We start from the raw sequence: 20,623 nt of genomic DNA on the forward strand, positions 1-20,623 counted from the left end.
AACCCAGGGCGCTGGCGCCGCAGGTAGTGGATTAGCCAAGTGAGCTGTGGTGCCGGCCGCAGTCTGTTTCTAATGTAAAAATTTGACCTTGTTCAATTCTCTTGATGATGTTGTCCTAGGTTATAAAATAAAAATGCATCTACAATCATGAATTAATCTTCACAGACTCCAGGTTAGTTTTAATTATCACATACATGTTCTTTCTATCTGTTATAAATCACTTGATCTGTTGTAGGCATTTCCTCAAACTCATTGAGGAAATTTACCACAATGCAATGTCGTTTAAAAGCATGCATATGCAGTAGAGTCAAATATTTGGTTATTCTTAGGATGAAGATTTGCAAACTTTGTGGATTTGGCTGTTATATAGTGCTTTTTCAGTTTCATTATTTGAAAATGAAATAAATAAATGCCACCCAAGAGCATTCTTATAATGTTAAATAGCAGATTACATGTAAAGTCTTGCACTCAAGAACTGTAATCTGAAAATAAACATTAGTTATCTCCAACTTTTAATGGAGGACTTCATAAACTAACACGTAAATGTCAAGTAAGATTATTTGTTGATAACTACTTGGGACAGAGCTCAACAGAAACATATTTCATGTAGCACCATTCACTATAATTATATAGATTTGAAAGTGCCAAGAGAGGAGTATTTAATTTCATGAACTGTATGCAACTCCAGCCAAAAAATTAGCCAGCAGAAGATATTCATACCCATATAGGTAGTAAGCCTGCATCTCTCTTATAACTAAAGGTAGACTGGTGTTACCTTTGACCCTGGGGAGTTATTATGTACTTCATGGATAATGGGATAAAACTTTATGGTTTACAAACACTATAAAGTAGCCTCAGGCAGAACCAGGTCAGCAAAAAAGGAAAGATTGAGAACGTGGAGGGAGGATATTTTGAGCTTTCCAAACTCCTTTCTGCAGCTCTTTCTCTTCCCGTCAGCCTCCAGTCCTGCTTAAAGTCTCTGGTGTTCACGTTAGTGGTGGACTCCGTAAACCGCACTTTCTTCAGCAACTCTTTTCAGCAATGTCTTCCCTCTCCGCTTTTCCTTCTTCCTCCCTTCCTTTCCAATTCCCATTGCCATTCCATCAATGGTCCCCAATGTGTGAACCATTCTTTAAGGGTCTGCTTTCAGAAAGTTTTGCCTTCTGTAATCTATCCCCAAGGAAAGCACCAGCATTCCTTCTCTCATTTTCACAGGGATCTTTTCATACATAATGCAATGAAGCAAATTGACTCTGAGGGGAAATTCAAGAAGAAAAGTCATGGGGCCGGCGCCACGGCTCAATAGGCTAATCCTCCGCCTAGCGGCGCCAGCACACCGGGTTCTAGTCCCGGTCGGGGTGCCGGATTCTGTCCTGGTTGCCCCTCTTCCAGGCCAGCTCTCTGCTGTGGCCAGGGAGTGCAGTGGAGGATGGCCCAAGTGCTTGGGCCCTGCACCCCATGGGAGACCAGGAGAAGCACCTGGCTCCTGCCTTTGGTGCGCCAGCCTCAGCGCGCTGCCTGTGGCAGCCATTGGAGGATGAACCAATGACAAAAGGAAGACCTTTCTCTCTCTCTCTCTCTCTCTCTCTCTCTCTCACTGTCCACTCTGCCTGTCAAAAAAAAAGAAAAAAAAAGTCAGCATGAGAATTTCTTTGGAAAAGATTTAACTGCAAACCTCAAACATATCAGAGTTTCAAAAAGAGTTTATAATTTATGTCTTACAAATATAAGATAGTTTCAACATTTTCATCTGTGACAAATAAGATAGGATTCACATTTAAATTTATGGCTTATATAAAAATAAGTTTAGGGGCCCCTGTGGTGGCTCAGTGTCAAGCTATAGCTTGAGACATCAGCATCCCAAATTGTAGCACTGGTTGAAATCTCAGCTGCTCCACTTCCTGTCCAGCTCTCTGCTAATGTGTGTGAGAAGGCAGAAGATGTCTCAAGTACTTGGGCCTTTGTCACTTAACTGAGAGACCTGAATGGAGTTCTGGGTTCCTGGCTTCTGCCTGGTCCAAACCCAGCCGTTGCAGCCATCTGGAGATTGAATCAGTAGATGGAATCTCTTTCTTTCTCTCTCACTCTCTCTCTATCTCTCTCTCTCTTTCTCTCTCTCCATCGCTCTCATTTTCACTCTCCTTCTCTATCCCTCTGTAAATAAATATTTTAAAAATTAACTTTTATGAGGCCGACACTGTGGTGCAGGTTAATCCTCTGCCTGTGGCGCCAGCATTCCATATGGGTGCCAGTTCAGGTCCTGGCTGCTCCTCTTCCAATCCAGCTCTCTGCTATGGCTTGGGAAAGCAGTAGAAGATGGCCCAGGCACTTGGGCCCCTGAACCCATATGGGAGATCCAGAGGAAGCTCCTGGCTCCTGGCTTTGGATCAGCTCAGCTCCACTCATTGTGGCCATTTGGGGAATGAATCAGTGGATGGCAAACCTTTTTCTCTGTCTCTCCCCCTCTCTGTTTGTAACTCTATCTTACAAATAAATAAATGAAATTTTAAAAAAAGAATTAATACAGACCAATAATAAAAGGCAAGAAAATTAGTCATGAACAAAAAAATTTGAGAAAGACTATACAAAAGATGATCTAAAAGTAGCTGATAAACATAGGAAAATGTGCTCAATATCGTTAGCCACTAGACAAAGATAAATTAACACTGTAATGAGTAATATTGCACAAACAATGGATACATTTTTGAAAGAATGATATTTATCAATATGAGTGAGGATATGGGTTTGGAAATGAAGCTATTAGAAATGTAAATTGATAAGACTCCTTTGGAAAAACATTTGATAACACTTAGTAAAAGATAGCCCATGTATACCATATGCTCCGTTAATCACACCCTGAAGTATACAGCATTTACCAAAAGCAGAGTAGCAACAGCAGTGTGTATCAAAAGATATATGGAGAAAATATTCATAGAAATTTTTCATAATGTCTCTAAACTAACAACAATCAAAATACTTAGGAACAATAGAATAATAAATAAAGTACATGGTATGCATATATGGAAATTTACATAGCTATTAATGACAAACTTCCTCATAGGCAACTTGGATGAGCCTCAACAGCATAATATTGAGTTAAAGAGGTTAGGCATTAAAATTACTTCTTAGTTACTTATTCAGTTATACAAAATATGAAAATTAATAAATCTAACCCATAGTTATCAAAATCAGGGTACTTTTTATTATAATGGCTAATGACTGGAAGTGGGGCATGAGGGTCCTTGTTGGGAGTTGAAAATATTCTATAGATGTGTATTTATTTTGGTAGCAGTTGCACAAGTGTATGAAGTATGTACTTGCATATATAAATTTATCAGACTGTGTATTTAATTTCAGTAGATTAGAGGATCAGTAGATTCACGGAGGCAAAAAAGATAAAAAAAATGATAGGCTCCTTGTACAGTTCAACCTTATCAATTTTGGGGGGTTAAGGCAAGGAACGGATTGTTCTTTGTGTAAGAGATCTCTTGTTCTAACAGCTTCATGCATGAGGGTCTACTCCCGAGGACATGCTGTGAGGCAGCACCTCATTCTCAGTGTTTGCCCTTACCCTTGATGTTTCCTCCCACTAAACATTAGCTTTCAATGGTTCATAGACTATCTGTCTGTTAATATGGAGGCACAATCTTAATCTAAAAGTTAAAGAAAATAAATTTAAATAGGATATCAATTTTATTTGTGACATTAAAATGTTTAAGACGATAAGGAGTATTCAAAAAGTTGATGAAAATGAGTACAAAAACTATGCATGGATTTCAAAATTTTTTCACCAAAATAAATTACATTTTAATTCCATTTTCTATGAACTTTCTTATGTACCCTCATATTGGCCTTTTGTCATGAAACCACTTTAAGGAATTGATGCTTAAGCAATGAAGTGGTGCCTAATGAAGTGATTCCTCTGCTTTCCGTAATACTTCTGTGCCTTTGCCTGTGTTCAAGAAACTGTTTAATTGTGTTGTTGAAAAGGCCACCTTAATTTTTAGGTTTGGAATCCTCCAAGCAGTGAAGAGTCATGTAGCCCATCCTGAAGGCTAACCCTAGACCAGCCCCTGGGAGGTATCCTACGCAAGGCTCTGGTGAATAATCTTAGTGTGGATCCACAGAGACCCTCAGATGTGTTACCCCAGCACATCCCCAGCAACACTGTTCATCATCTGAGTCATGCTCTCCAATTCTAATCTCTGTATCTGCCTCATTGTTACATCCACAAGAGTCAGTGTTTGCCTAAAACGGCTGCCTCTGCTTATTGCTTGCCAGTTTCTAGTCCTTCAGCTCTACCCTCTGACTCCCATTGTGATTTGTGTCTCCTAAGATTATCTAAGAGCCCAAAGTGTACACTTCAATAATTCTGGGTTATGGAACTAATTTATAATTACTTGGATTCAGTCCTCTTCCTAAACTTCTTCATGCACGTCTGATGTCCTACTGTTTTTATCTTTTAACTTTTATTTTCATTCTTTGACTCTGTAGCCCCACACAGCTACGTGACCCTAAAAACAACAAAAATGGCCTGTTTTCTTTGTAGCAGATTACAACAATATGAAAACAACATGATTAACTTTAAGAGTTGATTGTCTCATAAAGTCCTATGGATTTGAACATCATCTGTATCTTCCAAACATGTTGGATTTCTTTCTTATTTTTTTTTATTTTTTATTTTTTTATTTTTTGACAGGTAGAGTGGACAGTGAGAGGGAGAGACAGAGAGAAAAGTCTTCCTTTGTTGTTGGTTCACCCTCCAATGGCCGCCATGGCTGGCGCGCTGCAGCCGGCGCACCCCGCTGATCCGATGTCAGGAGCCAGGTACTACTCCTGGTCTCCCATGGGGTGCAGGGCCCAAGCACTTGGGCCATCCTCCACTGCACTCCCTGGCCACAGCAGAGAGCTGGCCTGGAAGAGGGGCAACCGGGACAGAATCCGGCACCCTGACCGGGACTAGAACCCAGTGTGCCGGCACCGCAAGGCGGAGGATTAGCCTAGTGAGCCGCGGCACCGGCCCTGGATTTCTTTCTAAAAAGGAATCAATTTTCAGAGAACTTGTAGATTTTGTAGTGTCATAAGGAAGAGGATAACCTAAGGAAAAATACTAAGTTTTTTTTTTTAACTTCCAGAATAATATGATTTTCAGCATATCTTATTCTATTGAATTAACTCTGTGTGCATCTTCAAATCTTATAATCAGTTATTTCAACTGCACAGAAATAAATTTATTTGCTAAATCTATTATGATTTAACAAGCATCTATTATGAATTGGGTGTATTTAGAGGTAAAATTATATTTGCATTATCTCAGAAGAGTACAAACACAGATTTCAATAATTTTAATTCTGGGGATCAAACTCTATGGAAATTCATGAAAAAAAGGCCTACAAATGGTAGAAACATGTGTGCAAAATATCATTATACTATTTATAGCACAGAAGTATGAACAGTTTAAAAATCAAACATGAAATATTAGGCAAATTCTAGATCATTCATATTGTCAAAATATTGCTGATAATGAAAATATAATAATAGGCCAGCACCACGGCTCACTAGGCTAATCCTCTGCCTTGCGGTGCCGGCACACCGGGTTCTAGTCCCGGTCGGGGCACCGGATTCTGTCCCGGTTGCCCCTCTTCCAGGCCAGCTCTCTGCTGTGGCCCGGGAGTGCAGTGGAGGATGACCCAAGTGCTTGGGCCCTGCACCCCATGGGAGACCAGGAGAAGTACCTGGCTCCTGCCATTGGATCAGCGCGGTGCGCGGGTTGCGGCGACCATTGGAGGGTGAACCAACGGCAAAGGAAGACCTTTCTCTCTGTCTCTCTCTCTCACTGTCCACTCTGCCTGTCAAAAAAAGAAAAAGAAAAAGAAAATATAATAATAGATATTATAGGAAAAACAATGAAACACTTTATATAACTTCTGTTTTATGTTTACATATAGAAACATATGTTTCTATATGTAAATTCAATTTAGTACTGAATTTGTGCTAGCAAAAAAGACTAAAAGACAAAGCTTCAACTGTCAATAACAGTTGTTAGAGAATTGTCAAATAGATTGTTTTTGGAATTTCCTAAACCTTATATATTTTGAAACACAACTGAAGTCTGCATTGGTAGATAGCCATGAAAATACCATATTAGTCAAGATCATAAGTACACATCACCAGCAAAAATTTCTGCAGAAAATGCATTGATATAAGCTATAAAAAGGGACCAGTGCTGTGGCATAGTAGGTTAAGCCTTCACCTGTGGGCACTGGTTCATTTCCCAGCTTCTCCTCTTCCAATCCAGCTCTCTGCTTGTATCCTGGAAGAGCAGTGGAAGATGGTCAAAGTGCTCGGGGCCCTGCACTCACGTGGGAAACAGAAGCTCCAGGTTCCTGGCTTTTGCCTGGCCCAGCTTCAGCCATTGCGGCCATTTGGGAAGTGAACCAGCAAATGGAACACCCCTCTCTCTGTCTCTGCCTCTCTGTGTCTGTAACTCTGCCACCTAAATAAATACATAAAATCTTAAAAAAAAAAAAGTTATCGACAGCCTCTTGATCGGGGCAAAGCTGAATAATATTTCAGTGAACATATTTATATAGTATATACATTGTATATACACAATTCATGCACACAAAATATATTTAATAGAGGTTAATATATGTATTTGCATATATGTGTATATGTAGTATGACATATTATACATATTAATGTATGGGGATATATTAACCTGGACTATTTCAAGCATATGTTTATTTTTTTCAGTTAACAACAAGTTCTGAATCATCTGCTTTACTAAATTTTGTGAAAATTAAGTACAAGAATGGGATGCACATGTAATCATCTACGTCACTACATTATTGTGACTTCTAGGGTATAACAGTTTATGAACGTTTGGAGAAGTTTGCACACGAAAAAAGAGCAATAAAGTGAGAATGTTTGTATGTGTATGTTCCCTGAAAGTATTGATTTAAAGAATTCCTCTCATATCCAACATGATCAATAGAGGGCAGGGGAAACTTGTAAGCAATGGTAAACCATCTATTGCATGAAAAAAAAATTCTGTACAAATCATTTACCTTGATCCATAAAGTGTTTGCTTGTGTAAAATAAGAACCAAATGATTAGCCTTTTCTGCTTCCAAAGCAGCAGGGTGGATTCAGAAATAAGTTGGTAGATTGTGAAAAGAGGGTTCCACTTAATTGTAAAACCTAAACTTATTATCACCTTGGAGTTAGCTAACTATATCAAATGAAAATAAAGGGGAGGAGCTGGTGTTATGGCGTAGTAGGTAAAGCCGCTGACTGCAGTGCTGGCATCCCCTATTGGCAACGGTTCGAGCCCTGGCTGCTCCACTTCGATACAGCTCTTGGCCTATGGCCTGGGAGAGCAGTAGGAAATGTGCTTGGGTCCCTGAACCCGCATGGAAGACCCAGAAGAGGCTCCTGGCTCCTGGCTTTGGATCAACGCAGCTCCAGCAATTTGCAGCCAATTGGGAGTCAACCAGTGGATGGAAGACTCTCTCTCTCTCTCTCTCTCTCTCTCTCTCTCTCTCTGCCTCTCCTTCTCCCTTTGTGTAACTATGCCTTTCAAATAAATAAATAAATATTTTAAAAAAAGAATAGAAAAGAAAGGAGAAGATATGTTACTCTCATTTTCCTGACTCTAGAACGGTGATAACCGTTCACAACAGACTGATCAAATAGTATAATGCAAATCTAAGTCACATACACAAATTACTAGCAACAGGATCACATATCTTCTCTGTAAGCCATGGAGAATTCAAATCTTATCTTGCAGTGATCTGGTATTAATTTCCTCTTGCACAAATTATCTTAAACTCAGTTGCTTAAAACACAAATCTTTTATCTTATAATTTTGAAGATGAGAAGTTCAGATGATGCCTCACTGCATTAAAATCAAGGTGTCCACAGGGAAACTCTAGAGAGAAATCGGTTTCTTTGAATCCCTATTTACAGGGACTGCTTTCCTTAGCTTATGGCTCTCTCCTACTCAACACCCAGCAATGATGGGTAGTCCTTTTCATCCTGCATCACTGGCATTTACACTTTTGACTCAGTCTCCCACAGTTCACCTTGGAGTTTACGTTGTGTCACTGTGTAATCTAAAATAATCTTCCCACTTCCATCTCAGTTACTTGATTTGCATTTTGGATTGCATCTACTACTTTGACACATGATGTAACATATTCAAGGATTCTAGAAATTAAGGAATTTACATTGTGTGGAGCTCATTATCCTTCCAACCATAGTTCCATATTTCCCTCTAATAATAACTAATGTATGTGTTTCTTTGTTCTAATCCTGTGGGTTCATTTTCACAGAACATGTGTAAAAGAGGTCTTAAAATGTTTGTTGCAAAATATCATCCCATGAGTTGAGATTAATATAAGATTGTGTAACCTTTTCTTTTTCAGGAATGGCAATGAAATATTTCCTGTTTTTGGCTGCTGCTGCTGGGTTCCTGCCTGTTTTGACTTTAAGAGTATGAAATAATTATATGTTTCAAAATTACTTTATAGATAAGGATAAGATATAGCCCTTTATAAGAAAAGGGCTATAAGCACAGTTATGACAATGATTCATCAATTACTCCTCTATTTCTCACAATAGCCCTATTACACAAGTGCCATTCTTAATACCATAAAACAGAGTAAAGAATAAAATTATAGTGACGTAAAGGCATGTGGTTAATGTTAGATGATGAGGAAATAGAAAGACTTTAAAGCAAATTTAATTAGTGCATAGTTTCATGGGACCATGCCTGCTTAGTTATAACTCCTCTGGTGAATAATAATAATAATAAAATAAAAACTGAAACAAAAAACCAATAATGTAGGATAGGAACTACTTCATTATAATCTATTCATAACTTATACATGCAGGAAACAACTTTTTTTAGTTTTTTTGTTTGTTGGTTCCCAGACAAGTTAAATGTATTAGTCAAGCCCTTTAGTACCATAACAAAATACCTGAGGCAGGTTATCTTATAAAGAAGAGAGGCTATTTTGTCTCACAGATCTGGAGGTACTAAATCCAAGATTGGATGGATCACACTGGTTCAGCCTCTGGTAACAGCAATCCTGTTGGTGAAGTCCCAATGTGTTCAGTGCTTCATAGAGCAAGAGACAGTGCATGGATGTGTCCGTCTGTCACTATCATCTGTGATCTGTCTTCTTCACTCTCTCATTATGAAATTCTCATTAGGAATTCAATCATGAGTGTTCCATTTTAATGATCTAATCCAATCTTAATCAGTCCTCCAAAAGTCTCAACTATACACCAAATTGGATTAAGTTTCCACACTCTTACTACCATTAATTTGACTTTGGGTTTTAAATTCCTGCATGAGATCAGAGTCAAATCATAATCAAATCATGGCAGTCAGTACTTTCAGAATACTTCAATGGTGCTATAAATTCTTTACAATAATAAGAACTAATGCATTGAAATAAATACAATTGAAAATTTCCAACTTTAAAGACAGAGTAGTGGCCGGTATAGTTGTGTGGCAGGTAAAACCACTATCTGTGACACCAGCATCCCGTTTGTGTCCTGTCTACTCCACTTCTGATCCAGCTCCTTACTAATGGCCTGGGGAAAACTCAAGTAGTTAGGCCACTGCCACCCATATGGAGATCCAGATATAGCTCCTGGCTCCTGGCTTTGGCCCAGCTCAGCCCTGCCTATTGTGGCCATCTGGGGAATGAACCAACAGATTGAAAATCTCTCTCTCTCTCTCTCTGTCTCTTCCTCTCTCCGTGCAACTCTGACTTTCAAATAAATAAATAAATCTTTTTAAAAAGACAGTGGTGAGAGGTACTTCTAGCAAGGGAATCAAAATATGAGTCCTGAATAGCACAACTTAGTAACATAAGGACCAAAAGAATCACAAAATTGAAGCAAAATACTGAATGGGGTAGCTCCCTAATAATTTATGATCAGCCAATATTATTTACCTTTAAATAATCTCAATAACATAAAGAAATATATATATATGTGTGTGTGTGTGTGTATACATATAAATTTACCCAAAATGCTTTTATGACAAGCCAAAGTCAATGGCTTTGGTATAGAGAATTATTGGTTTCATTTTTATGAATAGTTTCATAGGTCAGGTAAAAGAAGTGAAGGTGGAAGGCACTTAATTTTATTGATGAAAGAAACACCAAATGCCTTAGGCTATAGGGTTGGTGTTTTTGTGATTGGATGCTGTTACTCATAGCTGTTCCCCAAAGATAGACCAGATGGAATTCTTGTACACCACCTAGCAACCTCTCACAAGCTCGAATTAGAGGCTTGAAGAGAACTTCCCCTTCCTTTCCTCAGATTCTCTTCCTATTCCCTACCTCCATCCAATGTGAAAAGGCAATCAGGCATCACAGAATGAAAAAGCTAAGCTGACGCATCTCCACCATTCCAGAGGAAAAGTAGAAAGGCAGATAGTCAGAAACATATCTTTGCCTAAAAAACCTACAAACAGGGAGTGAAGACCACTTAGCTCAAGTTCTAGGAGACAGCCTGTGGTAGACTGCCATGAATAAGAGGGAATCAGTATCACTCATTAAAAGCCCATAGAAAAATGTAGATTGCTAGGAATCCGCTCATTCAAGGAAACAAAACCTGATTGATTTACTAACCAAGAATCCAAAACAAAAATATGAAAAAATGGAAGGCATTGTATATTGTACATTCTATAAACAGAGAATTATTGAGATATTTGCATAATATTTTGTAAACAATTTACTGATAGCATGAATGCATGAGAATTTTTTAATTAAAAAAAGAATATACATTAAACTCAAACACTAATTTATTTCACGAACCTTAAACATGAATCTGATGTAAAGTAAATAGTCAGATATTCCAATTTGATGACAAAAATATTTCTGTGCTTTAATTTTTCTATATTCCAGGTCAAAAATATATAGACTGGCCACCAGACTTGAATCTTATTTTAAATGTCCTACAGTTTTAAAAGTTTTCTGGAAAACAGGGTGTCTCATTGAACGGAAATTGGTAGGCTACCAGATACATAGTTTTCTAAAAGAAACTGGTAGATGATACACAAATAGGTCTTTGAAGGCAGTGTTGTGATCAATTAACATGCACAACTGGTCTTGTCTGAGGTGATCAGAGATCTTCCTGAGGACCTGAATAGTGGACCCGAAATCCAAAGGATATGTTGGCCTTTCAAGCTGGAATGGTGCATATGATCAAAAGGACATGTGAAGGCAAATGTTCTAAGGCATGATGGAAACTGGTACATTGGGATAACTGAAAGAAAAACCCAGTGACTGAGACAGAGAAAAGTATGGAAGCATATCCTAAACAGAAGTCTTCTAACAGCTGTATTCTGTTAAAGACTTCCCACAGAAAAGTGATTCCATTGTGCTGTCTTTGGAAGTCTTTACTCTGTTTGATGACTGTAGAATGGATTATGAAGAGTTGGATAAGGGATGAGAGAGAGAGTGTAAAGGCAGTAAGTATTAATGCATTCTGGGAGGCTGGTGGAAGGTCAAGAAGTAAGCATGTCGGTTCAGATGAAGGCAGAGAAGTCTGAGAGGCAAGAGGACAGTGAAGAAAAGATGATGTCCCTCACACCACGAAAAAATGTATGTCTCCACTGGAACTTTGGTAAAGGATCCAGCTGTAAATAGACCAGGCAAGATACAGGCATTAAAAATATTGGAAATACAAATTGAGCTTGGCCAGTCATCTTACTAGGAATTGTTTCAATGCAGAGTTTCTCAATGCAGATCTGCTGACATTTTGCAACTATAGAAGTTGGGCAGCAATATCCCTAGCTTGCTTTCTTTCTTTCTTTCTTTCTTTCTTTCTTTCTTTGACAGACAGAGTTACAGAGAGTGAGAGAGACAGAGAAAAAGGTCTTCCCTCCATTTGGTTCACTCCCCAAGTGGCTGCAATGGCCGGCGCTGTGCCGATCCAAAGCCAGGGGCCAAGTTCTTTCTCCTGGTCTCCCATGAGGGTGCAGGAGCCCAAGCACTTGGGCCATCCTCCATTGCTTCACAGGCCACAGAAGAGAGCTGGACGGGAAGAGGAACAACCGGGACTAGAACCCAGAGCTCATATGGGATGCTGGAGCCGCAGGCAGAGGATTAACCTAGTGTGCCACGGCGCTGCCCCCTAGCCTCTTTCTACATGGTGGCAGGAACATTCTTCTCTCATCACAATGACCAAAAATTTCTATGAACATTGCTTATTTCCTTTGGGGCAGAGGGCAGGGGATTGGTAGGAAGATGGGATCAGTTCTAATATATAATCATTATTGTGATGGAATAATGGAAGGAGGGTGAGGTACAAAACTTTATCACTTAGACAGTGGCCAATTGTAGAAAGCTAAGGTCAACAGTCATCACAGGAATTTTAATAGGGTGAGGCAACAGAGAAATGGCACAGTAGTTGAATGGAAAAAGGAGGTAAAGGAAGAGGTGTTTATTTTAAGACACAAGTATCATGATCATGACTAGACACTATTAGGATTAGCTAAGAAGAGTGAGTGATTGAAGATAAACCTAATATGAATAAAAAAGAGTAATGTGAGATTAATAAAGGTAGAAAAGAATGAAATGATACAAATGCTTGTGGGAACTGAACTTTAGAAGAAATGAACCATTCTCTAGTACCCCAAAAATAGAAAAAAGGGCATGGACAGATACACGTAGACTGGTGGGCTAGGCAAGAGAAGATGAAGCTACTGTCCCTTAATAGCTTCAACTTACTGTGGAGAGTAGGGTATTTATCAATCTGTTGAGAGAAATAGATGTGCATAGGAGAGAGTACTTAAGTATTATAACAGTGTTTTAGAAAAATAAATGCATTTACCAGATTGTTGAGTAGAATTGAACAGTAAAATAAAGGGACAATTTGAGGGTAATCATGCTAATTTGGAGTGGTAATCAATGTTTCTCATTTTGTGGAATATTTTACTGACAATGCTCAACTGACAGTGCACCCAGGAGAATTAGTACTCTTCTCCAAAGTTGACATGTTTCCCAGGCCAAATATTTCTAGATATGAGTGGAGAGACGATGGATCAGTATTCTAGAAAAAGTTGTTGGTATAAAAGGACATATATATAGCACAAAGAAAAGACCAGATGGAGTTAAAAAAGAAAATGCAGAATGAGCTAGAAGACTAGCTTATGCTGAAGACAGAGTGGTTGATTTTAGCAACTTAGAAGATCGGAAATTTTGAGCAGAGGAATATTTGACCTAGTTATCTGTGAGAGCTGTAGTATTTTGAAATGATCATGAAATATAGTTGATGATCGTAGAAGTGAGAAGCTGAAAGGGATCGAAGGTGAAGCTTAAAGGAGGAAGAGTTCAAGGGCCAAAGAAAGACAGCAGCTTGGAAAGCAGAAATCTGCATGAATTTTTCAGGAGACCCAGTTTCCATACATAAGAGGAAGTCACAGAGAAACCACAATTGGAAATTATAAGGATGAGGAGATAGAAGTAAATGACATGACTTTCAGTGGAGCAAGAGTTTTTAGAAGAGTAAGGTGAGTTACGATCCAAAGTAACATGTGGATTGTTTGGAATCCCAAATCTCTTCTCTAATCTAGCCCACAACTACTTGCTGAGTGAAAATGTTTTTAGGAAATTACATCCAAAGCAACCGTCTCTAGAGGAGTCTTCTGGGGTCCCTATTTATGCCTTCTCAACATTCTAAAACTGTTGTAAAATAAGTGACAGGTGTGCATATTTAGCCTAGCAGTTTAGACAATAGAATGCCTACGTTGCATACCTGCCTTTGGATCCTAACTCTAGCTTCCTGCTAATGCAGAATCTAGAAGCCAGAACCAATGGCTCAAGTAATTGGGTCCCTGCCTCCAAGTGGGAGGACTGGATTGAATTCCTGGCTCTCAACTTTGGTCTCAGCTGCAGGCCAATACCAGCATTTGGCAAGTAAATCAGTACATGGGATTCTCTCTCTCCCCCTTCTCCCCCCCTTCTCTCTCTCCCTCTTCTTCTTCATCTCTTTCCCTCTCATATAAATAAGTGAATTTATGAAAATAATAAACTAGTGGCAAATAACTATTTCTATATTTGATCAAGGTATACTTTGGAATTGTATCCGTTCATGAATTTTTCTGACAGTCCTGCAGTATCTGAGAAAGAAGCGTGTATCAGGCAAATGATATTATATCAGTTTTGTCACTTAAAAAAAGTATAAGATACATGTTATGTTTCACAAACAAAAATGTTTCCTATAATAGTGCTAACCTAGAGAGTTTGGGTTATGTATTTTTCTTCTTAGTGAGCATTAGGGTAAAATGTTAACAAATTAAAAATAACAATTCTAGGTGAATTTCTATTTTCTTTAATATTTTCTTACATATGCACCTGCAGATACTGGTGTTTTCCCATACAAGCAAAAGAAAGAAAGAAAAAAAAAACCTGGAGTGAATAATATTTGAGGCTTTATACAGAATAATGAACTTCTGATTATCAATTTTCCCAGACACATACCATTAGACAAGGATTCAAGTGCAAGTGGTTTATTTGAAAAGCAAGTACAGTCTTGCTTGGAGGCTGGTGGGGTGAAGAATGAGCCAAGGAAGGGAAGTCATACAGTAAAATGTGTGATTTCAAGATATACTACATTGTGGTTCCTATTGCCCAATAAAACATGCTTCAACATGGCCCAGAATATAAATTCTAGGTTTTAAAAATCCTGGTCACAGACATATCAGCTTCTTATTCTGAAGACTAGTATAATAGCAATGTGACACTCAGAAATCCTCAAAATTAGGAGTGGGTTCTAGCATTGTGGCACAGTAGGTTAGGCCACTGATCTTAATTCTGGCATCACTTATGTGAGCCATTTCAAGTTCTGGTTGTTCCACTTCACCAATCCAGTTTTGTTTAATGTATCAGGGAAAACAGCAGATTATGGCCCAAGTGCTTGAGCCAGTGCCACCCACATGGGCGATCTGCATGGAGATCGAAGTTCCTGGCTTGGGCCTGGTCCAGCCCTGGCCTTTACAGCCATTTGGGGAGTGAACCAGTGAATAGAAGTTCTTCTTTTTCTCCTTCTCCTTTTCCTTCTCCTCCTCCTCCTCTCCCTCCTCCTCTCCCTCTTCCCCCTCCTCTCCTCCCCCTCTCCCCTCCCCCTCTTCTTCCTCCTCCCCCTCCTTCTCCTCCTCCTTCTTCTTCATCTTCCTTTCTCCTCCTCCTCCTGCTTCTTCCTCTCCCCCCGCCACTCCCGCATCACTGTGCCTTTAAAAACAAAAACAAAAACAAAAACAAAAACACTACGAGTGGACATTTTGTTAAGCTACCACTTGGGATGCCCCCACCCCAGAATGCTGGTTCAAACTCTGCTTCTAATCCAGCTTCCTGTTAATGCATCCTGGTAGATAGCAGAAAGTGGCTTAAGTACCTAGATCCCTATAAGCCATGTGGGAGACCTGAGTGGAGTTTCAGGCTCCTAGCTTTGGACTGTCCCAGCCATGGCAGTTGCAGTCATTTGGAGAGTGAACCAGTAGATGGAAGATCTTTTATTTCTTTGTCTCTCCCTCTTTCTGTCACTCTGCCTTTTGAATAAATAACTTTTAAAATATTCAAAACTGACCATGGGAAAACGGAATCTAATACACTGAGAAATGTAAATTTGAAAATACTGAAGATCAGTGTTCATTCAAACAGTAAGTTCACATTGTCTGTGGGCCTTACATGTGACAAGGGGCCGGCGCTGTGGCGCAATGAGTTAACGCCCTGGCCTGAAGCACCAGCACCCATATGGGCACTGGTTCTAGTCCCGGCTGCTCCTCTTCCTATCCAGCTCTCTGCTGTGGCCTGGGATAGCAGTAGAAGATGGCCCAAGTCCTTGGGACCCTGTATCCTCGTGGGAGACCTGGAAGAAGCTCCTGGCTCCTCGCTTCAGATCGGCACAGCTTCAGCCATTGCGGTCATCTGGAGAGTGAACCATTGGATGGAAGATCACTCTCTCCTCTCTCTGCCTCTCCTCTCTCTGTGTAACTCGGACTTTCAAATAAATAAATAAATCTTTAAAAAATATATGTGACAAAATCCTCTCAAAAGAAGTATCACTAATTGATAATTTTCTAATAACAGTACAAAGCAGCTAGAGCCCGATTTAAAAGCCTTTTGACTGAATCACCAATTATCCAAGAACAAATCGTGAATCTGCACAACAAGATAAGGAGAGAAGTAGTTCCTTCAGCCAGCAACATGGTGAAGATGGTAAGCAAACACAACAGTGCATGAATGATTACAATAATAGTAATGGTGTTCACTGAGTTTTTATTCAGTTCTGTGCACTTCCCATCTGAGGACATTTGTGTGGTCATGGCAGACCAAAAGCAGCAGCAGAAGAAACAGAGGCCTGCAGGAGGTAAGTAATTTCCCCACAATCATACAGCCAGCAACAGAGAAACAGTTCTGACCTACGCAGTCTAGCTTCACTCATACGCCTTAGAACAGGGCTGCTCCAGCTTTACCCTGCTTGAAAAGCACCTGAAGAACCATGAGACAGCACACTTTCCTAAGCCTTATTCTCCAAGAACCTGGCATAGGTTCCAGCTGATGCAGGTGCACCACAAGCTCCCAGCTGATGCAGGTTCTGATAGTACACACAGAAGACCTGTATTAACAAGCTATCTAGGCTTTTCATGGTTGTCTGCAATGGGCAGTAGTACAGATGCTAAGACACTCATCTGAGAGTTAAGATGTCCATATTGTAAGCCAGATTGTGCATCTAGGTTTAAAAAAAAAAAACAGGCAAATCTATTTGCTAGCCTTTAAAATCCATAAAATCTTAGAAAAATGGCCTTTCTACTATAAACTCAAGGTGTTCTTCTACAACATAAATTTAGGGAAGACCTAAGCATATGAGGTGATAAGCCTCACATTTATTATTCAGCAACAGCTCTCATGTTTATGGGCAACTTCAGCCTGCTTCCCTGAAGCCTGGACTGGCCCAGAGTAGCAAGGGTTGGAAACAGTGTAGGTTCCGGAGGGAAATGCCAATCGAAAACTCTCTTCTGCAAATGATGGATGGGAGAAAAGAAGGGACTGGTAAAGCAATTTTGAAATTCTTGTCTTAGCTACCTTAAAATCCAAAGTATTGTCTGAACAAAATAATAAAATCAATAATTCATGGACATTCTTATGCCATAGCTTACATGCATATGATTTTTGTACAGACATTCTTCTAGTACTTTTGTTACATTAATTCATTTAATTCTTCTACTACCGTCTTCCCCAATTTACAAATTATTGAGTTTAGGATATTTTTTTCTACTTCTATGAAGAATGTTCTTGGGATTTTGATGGAAATTGCATTCAAAATGTATATGGCTTTGGGGAACATAGAAAATTTGGTAACATTAATTCTACCAATCAATGGACAAGGAAGATTTCCCCATTTTTTTTTATCTTTTTATATTTCTTTCATTGATATTTTGTAATTTTCACCGCATAGATCTTTCACATCCTTGGTTAAATTCATTCCAAGGTATTTAAATTTTTGTAGCTATTTTGAATGTGACAGACCCTATAAATACTTTCTAAGTCAGATCGTTGTTGGTGTATAACAACATTATTGATTTTTGTGTGTTGATTTTAAGTCCTACAAATTTGCTGAATTCTCTCACCTGTTCTTGTAGTCTCTTATTGGAGTCTTTTTGTTCCCCTAAATGAAGAACTATGTCATCTGCAAACAGGGATTATTTGACCTTTTCCTTTCCAATCTGTGTTTGATTTATTTATTTATTTATTTATTTATTGCCTAATGGCTCCAGCTAAAACTTCCAAAACTATATTCAATAATGCTGTGAGAGTGGACATTCTTGTTTAGTTTCACATATTAGAAGAAATGCTGTGGGTTTTTCACATACTAACTTTGTTATGGTGATGTATGTTCCTTTCAAACACATATTTTTTGCAATTTTTATTATGAAAGGCAATTGTACTTTATCAAGTGCTTTCTCTTCATTTATTGAGTCAATAATATGTTTTTTATGCTTCACTTTGTTGATATTATATATCACATTTATTGTTCTGCATCTGTTGAGCCCTGGGATGAATGCCACTTACTCAGGGTAGATAATCATTTTGATGTGTTGGATTTGATTTGCTAATATTTTGTTAAGAATTTTTGCGTCTATGTTCATTGGATATTGGTCTATAGTATCTTCTCTCCTTTTCTCTCTTTCTCTGATTGTATTTTTCTCGGGTTTTGAAATTAAGGTAATGCTGGCAGTATACAGAGTTCATAAGGGTTCCCTCCCTGTCAGTTGTTTTGATTGGTTTGAGAATAATTGATGTTAGTTCTTTAAAGTTAAGTAAAATTCAGCAGTGATGCCATCCAGTACTTGACTCTTGCTGAGAGGCTTTTTCTTACCGGTTTAATCTCATTCTTGATTATTAGTCTGTTCAAGCTTTCTATGCCTTCATGCTTCAGTTTTGTTATATTATATATGTCCAGAAATCTGTACATTTCTTCTAGATTTTCCAATTTGTTGGCAAATACTTATGCATAATAATTCATAATAATTATTTTTATTTCTGGGGCATCAGTTGTAATATCTACTTTTTCATCTCAGATTTTATTAATTCGAATATTTTCCCACTTTTCTTGGTTAGTTGTGCCAATGGTTTATCAACTTTGTTTATTTTTTCAAAAAATCTGTTCTTCATCTCATTGATCTTTTGTACAGTTTTTAAATTTCTATTTTGTTTATTTTTCCTCTAATTTTTATTATTTCTTCTCCCTCCTAATTTTGGATTTTCTTTTTCTTGATTTGAGATGCATTGTTAGATTGTTTATTTGATATCTTTTTTTATGTAGGCATGCATTACTATACCTTTCCTCTTCATATTGCATTAGCTCCATCCCATAAGTTTTGATAGATTGTATTTTAATTTTAATTCATTTCAAGGAATTTTTTGGTTTCTTCTATGATGTACTGTTAATTTCAGAAAATAATGTTCAGTCTCCATTTGTTTGTATAATTTCTAGAGTTTCTTTTGTTTTTAATTTCCAGCCCCCTTTCACTATGATCAGAAAAGATAATATGATATGATTTAATTTTTTTAATTTGTTGACACTTGTTTAATACCTAGTATATTGTCTATCCTATAGAATGTTCCATGCACTGATGAAAATAAGTTTATTCTGCATCTATATATGTCTATTGGCCTGTAGTTTAGATTAGCTCTGCTGTTTACTTGTTGTCTCATTCATCTGCCTGTTGATAAAAGTAGGGGTGTTGAAGTCCCTCAGTATTACTGTATTTGAGGTCATATTTCCTTTTATACGTTAACATTTATTTTATAAAACTGGATTCTCTAAAATTGGGTGTATGTACATTTACAATAGTCGCATCTTATTGTGTTGATTCCCTAATCCTTACATAATGACCTTCTTAGTCTTTTTTAGCAGTTTTTGTCATTAAGTCTATTTTGTCTGATATGAGTATAGCTACTCCTACTTTCTTTTGATTTTCATTTGCATGAAATATCTTTTTCTATTTTTTCACTTTCAGTATGTATGTATCTCAAATGTTTAGTTTATACAGTTCTAGAATTGGAATATATTTCTAATTCTTGTATTTTTTGAAACAACACACTAGAATCTTACCATGGAATGGTAATTAAATAACATGTTTTTTCTTTTCTTACTGTAGAGTTGGAGTGAAGAAGCTGCAGAAAATGCCAGAACTGTGTCAAAGTATTGTGATACTGTAGAAAGTGATGTGGTTGACAGGAGACTTGCAAGTAGGTGTATGTCAATAGAACTTATTTTACCTCACCCCCCCCACACACACACACACACATTGAAAACAGGGATTGTGAAGTAACTTGGAAAGAGTAAACTGAGTCATCCAGTCTGTGTTTGCACTTGCCCATGAGTGGCACTGAATTGTGTATAAAGATAGTTGCCCTATTGTCATTAATGTTTAAAATCTGAATATGTAAAATTTTAGATTCTAAGTTTTTACCATCATGAGAAAATAATCAAGGCCCTCAGAGTTTTAGAAGTGTTAGGTGCAACTAGATAATTAGAATCTTTTTCTTACATATAGTTACTCACTATATCACCATTGGAATTGCTTTAATTTTGGAATGCCAGTGTGTACATTTAGGAAATGTATCATATGCAACTCTGATGCACTGCCTAGAGGAATATTTTCAGGTACTTAAAAATGAGCCTACTTTATGATAGAGAATTAGATTAATCATACTAGTTTAAGAAACATTTAGTACTTTCTAGACAATTAGATATCACCATATCTAATTTCTGAGAATCTTTTATTATAAAATAATTAATAAGTACTCATGTATCATCCATAGCTCCAGATTATTGGGAATTGTATCTTAATATTTTTGAGCAGTGAATTAGTAATGTGGGTCTTCCCTGACCCAGAGAAAGGAAGATTATCCTCAAACTGTATGTTAAATCAAGAACCCATACAATCAGTTGATGCTTAAATCAACAAATGATTATTGTAAGGTCCATGCATGATGAAATCAGTGTGTGGCTGCTTTCCAGCTATAGAACCTGTTATATTTTGTAGTTTTAGGCTTTAAAGTAGCAAACCCTGAAATGTTGATTCATGT

General features: G+C 38.0%; 1 protein-coding gene across 1 annotated transcript in view; it reads left to right on the top strand.

Annotated features, from left to right (window-relative positions):
• Positions 1-20,623, top strand: part of CRISP1 (cysteine rich secretory protein 1) — a 38,699-nt gene that overhangs the window by 2,986 nt on the left and 15,090 nt on the right. The window contains exons 3-5 of the mRNA XM_008263035.3: positions 8,429-8,496; positions 16,115-16,243; positions 19,690-19,780. Coding sequence (XP_008261257.2) covers positions 8,431-8,496; positions 16,115-16,243; positions 19,690-19,780 — 286 coding nt within the window. The 5' untranslated portion in view covers positions 8,429-8,430. The remainder of the gene's footprint in view (positions 1-8,428; positions 8,497-16,114; positions 16,244-19,689; positions 19,781-20,623) is intronic.

This window comes from Oryctolagus cuniculus, chromosome 5 (assembly GCF_964237555.1).
Source record: "Oryctolagus cuniculus chromosome 5, mOryCun1.1, whole genome shotgun sequence".
Classification (NCBI taxonomy): Eukaryota; Metazoa; Chordata; class Mammalia; order Lagomorpha; family Leporidae; genus Oryctolagus; species Oryctolagus cuniculus.